This window comes from Terrapene carolina, unplaced genomic scaffold (genome assembly GCF_002925995.2).
Source record: "Terrapene carolina triunguis isolate 2854851 unplaced genomic scaffold, T_m_triunguis-2.0 Scaffold67, whole genome shotgun sequence".
Classification (NCBI taxonomy): Eukaryota; Metazoa; Chordata; order Testudines; family Emydidae; genus Terrapene; species Terrapene triunguis.
Window position 1 is genome coordinate 45,517,159 of NW_020664418.1, and position 10,132 is coordinate 45,527,290.

Below are 10,132 nucleotides of genomic sequence, written 5' to 3' on the forward strand. Positions count from 1 at the left end.
AAAAAAAAAAAAAAGCCGCGATCGGCGGCAATTCGGCGGTAGCTCCACCGCACCGCTTTCTTCTTCAGCGGCAATTCGGCGGCAGGTCCTTCCCTCCAAGAGGGACCCAGGGACCCGCCACCGAATTGCTGCCAAAGAGCCCGATGTGCCGCCCCTTCCCCTTGGCCGCCCCAAACACCTGCTTGCTGAGCTGGTGCCTGGAGCCGGCCCTGCTCCTAGGTGTTAAGGCAATATAAATTATATTAGGACTAGGTTGAACCTCAGGTTAAAGGAGATTTTGTGGCTCCTTTCTTTGACCTTGAGGAAATCCCTTGCTAGCTGCACCTATGTTCTTGTTTCTGCTGAGTCATTCCACCAAGTTAGAGGTGTTTGGAAAAAATTACTATTAAGCACCGTCGTAGCATGATCTTTGTGGAGTTAGATATTCAGGTGGGATTGCTTTGTAAAATACAAGTTACAATAACCAAAGTCTGAACTGATAGTGTGCAATCATCTCATGTGAGATACAAATCAATCTAAGAGAAGATTTAGGTGTTAGGACTTCTAGACAATCAATCCAAGAGAAGATGTAGGTGTCAGGACTTCTAGGCCTTGTGGCAGTATGTGTGCTGGCTTCCAAGGATTATACTACCAAGTATAAATTAAACAGATGCACATTTAGACATCTGAAAAACAAAAGAGTATGGATCCCAGTTCCCAGAAGGTACAGTATTCTCAGCTCATTAAGTCTGGTGTTTAGCTGTGCAAGTGCTTGGTTCTCATTTGGTATTTATTGTAAAGAAAAGCTGCTTATGCAATTAACTCCAGCACTTGCCTGTCTGACTGTATCAGTGGGATGGTGACTGCACACCAGTCATCCTACCAGACAGCTCCCTTCATCTGTATTTTTACTTGCAGAATTACTAGATCATCTCATCCTTTAAAACAGGGGTAGGCAACCTATGGCACGCGAGCTGATTTTCAGTGGCACTCACACTGCCCATGTCCTGGCCACCGGTCCAGGGGGCCCTGCATTTTAATTTAATTTTAAATGAAGCTTCTTAAACATTTTAAAAACCTTATTTACTTTACATACAACAACAGTTTAGTTATATATTATAAACTTATAGAAAGAGATCTTCTAAAAACATTAACATGTATTACTGCCACGCAAAACCTTAAATCAGAGTGAATAAATGAAGACTCGGCACACCACTTCTGAAAGGTTGCCGACCCCTGCTTTAAAACAATCTACTCCTATTTATTCTTTATTAATTATCAAGGTGTAAACTGAATTTCAGTGGTTGGGAATTGTCTTTAAAACCGCTCCCATAAATAGCATGGGGTTCAAAGGTTCTTACAGTTCCCCCAATGTTAATGCACACTGACTTGATAACTAGTTCTATGGGCAAAAATTTCAAAAGCGCCAAAGTGATTTAGGAGCCTACACCCCATTTTCAAAAATAATTTAGGCCCTTCAGAGCCCAAGTCTCATGGGAAATTAATGGGACTTAGCACCTAAGTACCTCTTGAAAATGGGACCAAGACTTCTAAGTCATCTAGGTCCTTTTGAAAATTACACCCTATATCTACCTTACACCGTCCATGTCCCAATTTAAAGCAGGAATCCCAGTGCTCTCCCTCTCTCTTAAAATACATTTTCACATGAATACTAGTGCTTATGAAAGGTGCCAGTTCAGCAGCCCGGTGGAATGAAGTCCTCCATTTACCCGTAAGACAGGCATGGCACAGGAAGGAAGTGACAGAGCTAAGAGCAGTTCATTCAAGCATGCACCCAAAGGATTTTATAATAATTAAATATAACCCGCCACATAAGCCCCCAAACACCAGTCAGATGGAAACGACTTTCAGTAACTACCAATCTGAGCGGCATTGGAACCGGTGACCTTTAATGATTTAATTTTCTAGGGCACTCATCATCGCACGATCTGAGTAGCATCAAAACCTTAACAATGCCCTAGAAGGCAGGAAAGTACCATTGTCCCCCTTTTACAGTTGGGGCTTGGAGAGATTGAGTGACTTGCCCAAGGTCACCCATGGTATAAGCAGGAAGAGGAGCCAGGTTTGCTGAGCCCTGGGGTGCTGCCGTAACCACAAGACCATCCTTCCTCCCCACTACAGGCAACGGGTTTGTCTTTCTATTAACAGATCTCAACCAGGCTTCTCTTTCAGATGATATTTCATTAAACTACAGCATTCATCATACACTGACTTGTGAACAAAACAATGGCCTGGTGGTTAAAGCACTGAACGAGAATGCAGCAGATCCAGGTTCAGGTTACAAACCCCCTATAAGACCTCAGGCAAGTGACTTCATCTCTGTGCCTTATTTTCCCGTCTGGGACCAATAATGCTCCTGCACTACCATCCTTTGTCTGTTTAGATTACGAGCTATTTGGAGGAGGGGGGCTGTCTCTTATTAGTAGCACATTCAGCTCCTAGCACAAAGGGGCCACTGCTGTAATGCAAATAAATAATAACATCATTACCTGCCAGCTTTAACAATTCCAAGACTGTAATGGATGCAATTCAAGCACTGATCTGCATTAGGACCATCGCAGCCTTTGTTGCCACATTCAGGATGACATGGACCTTAAAAAGAGAGAGAGAGAGAGAGAGAGAGAGTTCTGCTGAAAGAATTGGCACAAGCTCTTCCAACCACACCCTACAAGTGTTTATGTGTGTAAATGTAGGAGGTGCTGAGAAACTATATTGATGGGGGCTAGCTCCGGAGAAAGATAAAACAGGATAGATTTGGCCCTGCTACTTTGAGAATTTTAAAATTAACATGGACCCTTGGCACAGAAGGGCCGGAAAGCCATTTCATTCGATTTGTCAACAGTCCCCCTAACATGTATGTAGAGGAGGGGGACAGAGAGAGTTACCATCATAGCCCTACACAGCATCCAACAGCCGAAGGACAAACAGCAGCCGTCAAATGAGACTTCATGTCCATGTTCTATATGTATAGAAAAAAATCCGCACAAACATACATATGTGTTTATGTTAAGATGTACTTTGATTTTGTGTGCGTGTGTGCTTCTCTCCTAAGCAATGACTGAGCATTTATATTATCTGGCTAGTATAATAACAGTTGGCTATCAACAGCAACAGATCCATATTCATATGTTACTAATTCATATTGGTTATAGAGTGACAAACTTAAGAAGGAATGATAAAAAAGAGCCTTGTCTCTTTAAAGGCAGGAAATGTGCTGTAATCGGGTTGACACTTCCAGCTAGGACAATTCTTTTGCAATAGCATCGTCCAATCAGATGTGAAGGTGGCGGTTGGAAGAAAACTATATGTGCATATACACCCCCAAAAGGGAAAGAGGTAAAAGTGAGACAGGAAATACAGGGACTGAAATCTCTACCAAAGCAGTGACTATGAGCCTGAATGCCCTTCGAAAACCTACCATGGCCATCTCATATGATACTATTCTATCACCATCAGAGGAAAAGGACATTCGAAGAAACAGCTTTGTGGGGCATAACAAAAGTAACTGGGGGGAGGGTGACCCTAGAGACAAGGGCAGAGAAGGGAGACAAGAGGCACTGGATACCAGGCTGTGTTTCTGACAGCTGTCTTGCCAACAGACTCATGTAAACATGGGAAATTCTGCAGTGACTTCCCACCATTGCTATCTCCAGCTTGACTCCACCCAAGTTACCAACACTGGGGGCCCTGGCGTAGCCAGGCCATTGGCTGCTGCCAGTGTTTTAAGCACTGTGAGTGAAATGCGGGGCCCCCTGAAGTCAATGGCAAAACTCCCATTGACTCTCCTGGGGTCAGGATTTCACCTTGTGTCATCTAAGGCTGCTCGAAGCAGGTCTAATACATATACGCAATGCAATGTCCCTGGGGGAGTTATTGGCAGTGGGGATTGAACCTTGGACCTCCGGATTTAAAAGCATGAGCCGCTACTGCCTGAGCTAAAAATTTGCTTCCATTGGTCAAGGCTGTTGCAAGCTTACTAACCTCAGTGTGGTCCAGCCACCACTGGAGGGGACATATCACACTGGTTACATAGTTCTATCACAGCTGAGCCTGTGTTCCACCTTTGCATTTCTTGATCTTCCCAAACAACATTCTTTTCCCCTCATAATTTATCATTTGCCCTTAGCTTTTCCCCATCCTTACAAAAATCTCAGCCTCTGCTGACAGCCCGGTCAATAGCGTCTTTTGTTTTGTTTTGTTTTGTTTTGTTATAAAGAGTCTTGCACACACGTCCCCCAAATCTACACCGACACCAGCCTCACTTTTGTATTTCCCCCATCCTTCGCAGTTCCAGCTGTATTTTGTGTGTGGCAGTGTCCTGTTTGGCTTTTTGTGGAATGTTTTTCTGAAGGGTTTGGAACCAACCCCGTCTCCATGTGCGAGGAAACAGCAGATCTTTCTCATTCCCCTGACATCGGCATGGCCAATTTGTGGTAGGGGTGATGAAACGTGTCATTTTTCAACTTTTAATTTTGTTCCTTTACACAGTCCCCCTTGTAGCATCCGTTTCTTTACTGTCAGTGTGTGGGCTGGTGGATATGTCCAGGTTGCTCCGCTCTCTACGGCCCAGAGCAGCCCACCCCACCCCACTTTCCTCCCACACGACTGTGTGCACCACTGCAGCACCAACAGCTGTAAGGGAATTTGGAGGCTTTCTTGCCCAGCCTAACTCTAGTGCCCTTCCTCCCAGAAACAGCATGGGTAGACATACCTGCATTAGGTTTACCTGCACTAGCATGGCTAAAACCAGCAGTGTAGATGTGGGGGCAGAGGCTTCAGTGCAGACTATCAATACCAGCCCATACCAGGGTTCCTGGCTTGTACGGCCCACACTGAAGCTCATGCCACCATGTCTGCACTGCAATTTGTCACCGGGCTCGTGCGGGACATGCCACATCTGTCTGTGCTACAATCCCCCTTCGGGCTGAACTGCAGCTACACCCTAAGTGAGAATCAGGCCAGGACACATTTTTCACTGACCTCAGTTAATAAACCAGGGCTTCCTATTACAGCCTATAAGTTTTTCCATGAGCAGCCCCTGTACCTCTTGACTTGGATAATCTTTGCAGTGTGGCTCAGCAGTCTTGTGGTAGTGCTTCACCCCACTGATGTGTTCTGTAAGTCCTGCTATCCTCTACCAAGACAGAAGAGAGGTTGCTGCCACGGCTGTATCCTTGTTCTCCACAGCCTGGAATTTTCTAAGGGGCCGAAGGGAAGGGCCCAAACCCCAGAAAAATTCAATGGGAGATGATGTCTAACTCTCTTAAGATGCTTTGAACAATCCCAACCTTAAAGAACAGTCAGCATCTGGGGTAGTAGGGTCAATTTCCATTGTAAAATATAAGAGACCAAATTTACGCGTAGTGTTCTCAGCAGAATTTCTCCTATGGAGTTAACAGAGCTGCATTCACATGTACCCACTTACAATGAAATGAACAAGGCGGCAAACTCAAAGCCAATCAAAGGAAATACTTTTTCCACACAACACATAATTAGCCTGTGGAGCACATTAGCACAGGAAGTCATTGGGTATGTCTACACTGCAAGGCAAGCCCAGGGTTAGTAGAACTTGACTTAGCAGACCTCAGGTTTGTTACCTAGGGCTTGAGTATCTACTCTTATTTGTTACCCCAGGTTAGGAATTGTTGAACTCCAGGTCCCAACCTGGGGCCCCAGCATCTACACTACATTATGGGGGTCAAAATCCAACCACCCGTATCCCAGAGTTCCCTGGCACCCTCCCAAAATGAGGCCACTTTAGCTCTTTGCTTGTGGTGCAGCACGGGAAATCTTGACTGTCTACCAAACTTGACTGTCCAGAGGACAAAGAAAGTCAAACTGTGGAACTGTAGGATACTTTTGGTGGCCTCCCAGAGCATGAGTCCAGTGGGGCTGCATCTACACTGCAAAGCAATAGGGCTTGAACCCTGGGTCCTGACTTGACTTAGGCCTTGTATACACTGCAGGGGAAATTCAATCTAAGCTACACAATTTTAGTTATGTGAATAGCGTAACTCAAATCGACGTAGCTTAGATCTACTTACCGCGGGGTCCACGCTACGTGATGTCGATGGGAGACGCTCTCCCGTCAACTCCCCCTACTCTTCTTGATCCGGTGGAGTAGAGGAGTCAACGGGACAGCGATCTGCGGTAGATTTAGTGGGTCTTCACTAACTTGCTAAATTGACCGCCGATGCGTCAATCCCCCAGTAAATGTAGACAAGCCGTTAGGGTTAGTGTGATTTGTGTGTAGACAGAATGGGGGCCCGAGCCTGAGTTTGAATCCGGGGCTTACATTGCAGTGTAGACATACATATTGAGGCTAAACATTTAGCAAGATTCAAACTGGGATTAGGCCTTTATATGGATAACCAGATCATCTGGAGTTGTCACAATTAATGTTAATAAAAAATGGAGGAGTAGGCTTATGCCCAGAATAGAACAGTGGTGAGAGTGTCTGAGTTAGCAGTCAAAGAAAGAATAGCTTAATGCCACAGAGAGAAATTATATGGACCCATTTCTGGATACATTTGGATAAAACTGTTGTGATGGCTCAAAGAATGCCAGGCATCCATTCCAGCTAACCTCTCTTCTACCCCCTCCACCCCTACTCCCCTCCTTCCTTCCTCTCCCGATTCATCCATTTCTTCTGCTACTTTAATACTGTTCCCCCGACCCTAACATGTTATGTCTATGTAGTACTGGCTGGTTGTGTATTAATTTTGACAAGCTGTAAAATTGCGTAATTCCATTGGTGATCCCATGAAGCATGCAGGATTTGGAAACACATACAAGCTGGCAGTCGTTTACTTTTTTATCCTTTTAAATGTTTGGTTTCTTTATGAAAATCAATAAAAAAATTAATCACAAACAAACATTTTTGGGGAAGGGACAATAAACCTCATGCTTTAGGGTTTGGGCCAATCTCTAACTACTAAGGTACGTCTACATTGCAAAAACACCAATAAAAAAAACCAAAACAAAAATGCAGCAGCTAGCCTCAGAATCCAGGTCAACTGCCTCAGCCAGGTAGCACAAGCCCCATGAGCCTAACGGTAGCAGTGTAGATGTTCCTGCTCAGGCTGGAGCCAGGGCTCTGAAACTCAGGAAGGGGGAAGGTCTCGGCGCCCACAGCATGAGCCCCAGTTGTCCTGGGCTCCAGGCTCACTGTCACGGGTTTTTTTTGCACAGTAGATGTATGCTTAGAGACCAGAATGAGACAACGTGAGGGGCAGATTATCCCACATCTGCTACTGTGGGGTCCTTACACCTTCCTCTAAATCAGCCGGTGTTGGCCATTGTCAGAGACAGGATACGAGACTAGCTGGACCTCCAGTCTGACACTTCCTATGTACCCCAGGGCTGAATCTGGCCTACTGGTGGCAGAGGCCAGGGTGCGTAGGCCAGGTAGGATAAGGATATCCATTCTCTTTTTCTCTCCTCCTCTCCCAAAGGAAACAAACCATAAACACAGCACAAAATGTCTATATCTACACTGGCAGGTACTGATTTTTTCAGGGAAGCAATATTCAGCTGCAAGTGAAACAGAGCAAGGGGCTGCAGAGGTTTTACCTGTGTATTCTTCCTCCTCTTCCACCACCTCCATCTGACTCTGGAAAACTGCTGCTTTAGAGGGCTCCAATTTCGGTGTTGAAATCTCCAGCATCCTTGATTGGGAGCGATGGGAACTGGTTGTGTTGTAAGGGTGTTCAGCTGTTCCATATAAAACGAGACTCCATTCCTTTAACTTCCCTGCAATAGATGCAACAGTGACAATACTAACACAGGGGTCGGCAACCTTTCAGAAGTGGTGTGCCGAGTCTTCATTTATTCACTCTAATTTAAGGTTTCGCATGCCAGTAATACATGTTAACGTTTTTAGAAGGTCTCTTTCTATAAGTCTATAATATATAACTAAACTATTGTTGTAGGTAAAGTAAATAAGGTTTTTAAAATGTTTAAGACGCTTCATTTACAATTAAATTAAAATGCAGAGCCCCCCAGACCGGTGGCCAGGACCCGGGCAGTGTGAGTGCCACTGAAAATCAGCTCGCGTGCTGCCTTCGGCACACGTGCCATAGGTTGCCTACCCCTGAACTAACATTTCACCTTTCCATTGCACCTTCCACTTCTCAAAGCCCCTTACAAACAAGGATCAGTAAGTCTTCAGACTGCTGCTGTGAGGTGGGTATAAGTTCACCCATTTCACAGCTGGTGAAACCGAGGCTCACAGAAGTAAAACATCTAGTCTAGGGACATACGGGAAGGCAGTAGTGGGAACGAGGACCAAAACCCAGGAGTTCTGACTCCCAGCAGAACTGCCAGGAAATGTTACATTTCTAAAATTTGTAAGGTATAAAAGTAGCCAAGAAAGCACAAGCAAGATCATTCAATACAAATCTTTACTAGACCACAGAGCTTCTGGACTAAATTAAGGTAGCAGTTCAAGGCAGCCATGGAATTTTTAATGCGTTAACTCCTGTGTGATAAACTGCAGTTTCACTAGCTGCTTAATAACTGAACTATGGAGAGAGCCATTAACTCTAGAAGCTATAATTGGAGATAAGGAGACTTATTTTTTGTCAATGTCTCCAAAAACGTGTTAAGATTATTTTTAGGGCTGTTTTCCACAGTCTTCTAAGCAGAGGATTTTTTCCCCTAACATGACTGATTTTTAAAAACAGGACTAAGCAAGCAGCACCATTGGCTTGTAAACAAGACAGTCTGAAGGCACATCAGTAGATTATTCTGGGTTTTCTCAGGACAGTGGTAACTTGTATCAAATGGAAGATATACACTATAGAGCTGTGTTTCTCAAACTGGGGTCGCCGCTTGTTTAGGGAAAGCCCCTGGCGGGCCGGGCCGGTTTGTTTACCTGCCTCGTCCACAGGTCCGGCGGATCGCGGCTCCCACTGGCCGTGGTTCGCTGCTCCAGGCCAATGGGAGCTGCTGGAAGCAGTGGCCAGTACGTCTCTCGGCCCAGCAGCTCCCATTGGCCCGGAGCAGTGAACCACGGCCAGTGGGAGCCGCGATCCGCCGGACCTGTGGACGAGGCAGGTAAACAAACCGGCCCGGCCCGCCAGGGGCTTTCCCTAAACAAGCGGCGGCCCCAGTTTGAAAAACACTGCTATAGAGCTGATTAAATGGAATAAATAGGCTCAGGAGTGAATGAGAACAAGTTACAAGGCCGTAAGAAGCAGTAGAAAAGCAGCGGCTCTAGAAGATGTCTTTTCTACATGCGGAAATTATAACAATTTAATTTAGAGTTAGAGTTGGGTGAAATTTTTCAGTCAAAACCTTTTTCTGGTGAAAAATGCAGACTTGGTGATACCAAAATGCTTCATGAATTTGTGGCAGTTTCACCAAATTGTTTTAGTAGGGGGAAAAAAATGGGAAGGGGAAAACAACAACAACAAAAAAACCCTTTATAATAAAGAGTTTGTGTTGGGTAGTTCAGGCACCAAATACGGCCACTGAAACAGCTGCATCTACCACAATCAGAGCCAAATCAGTGGAAAGAGCTCGTGAGCCACACATACCTGGCTTCCCAGTGAGGTGCACCAGAAGGCAGGGTTTGTCACCACGCCTGTCTCCAGGCGAGAGTACTATGCCTCAAAGCAAGCCATCCACTTGGCTCTGGGAGCATTTTTAACTGCAGCTGGATGTCAGACCTCAAACTGTGCCTAAACATGAAATGCTCCCAGGCAAAAGGCTTCCTGGACTTCATGTATCAGTTATGGGAGCATGTGGATGCTGGATATTAGACCAATGGGTGTTTTGTCTGAGGAAGAACTGCGGAGGGTTACCATATTTAAACATTAAAAAAAAGGACACTCCACGGGGCCCTGGCCCCGCCCCTTCCCCAGCCCCGGCCCCACCCCTTCCCCGGCCCCGCCCCAACTCCGCCCCTTTCCCAAAGTCCCCGCCCCAACTCCGCCCCCTCCCCTGAGCGCCCCGCATTCCCCCTCCTCCCTCCCAGCCACGCGAAACAGCTGCCCGAGCGCTACTGGCTTCACGGTTTGCCGGGCAGCCCCCAGACCTCCAGACCCTGCGCCCCCAGCCGGGCGCTTCCCCAGCGCAGCTGGAGCCCGGGAGGGGAAGCGCCCAGCCGGGGGCGCAGGGGCTGGAGGTT

The 10,132-nt window shown here is 46.2% G+C and overlaps 1 protein-coding gene across 1 annotated transcript in view; it reads right to left on the reverse strand.

The window, feature by feature from the left end:
* Positions 1-10,132, reverse strand: part of PCSK6 (proprotein convertase subtilisin/kexin type 6) — a 121,872-nt gene that overhangs the window by 19,900 nt on the left and 91,840 nt on the right. The window contains exons 14-15 of the mRNA XM_024214306.3: positions 7,573-7,752; positions 2,490-2,592 (exon numbers count right to left, since the gene is read on the reverse strand). Of these exons, the coding sequence (XP_024070074.2) occupies positions 2,490-2,592; positions 7,573-7,752 (283 nt within the window). The remainder of the gene's footprint in view (positions 1-2,489; positions 2,593-7,572; positions 7,753-10,132) is intronic.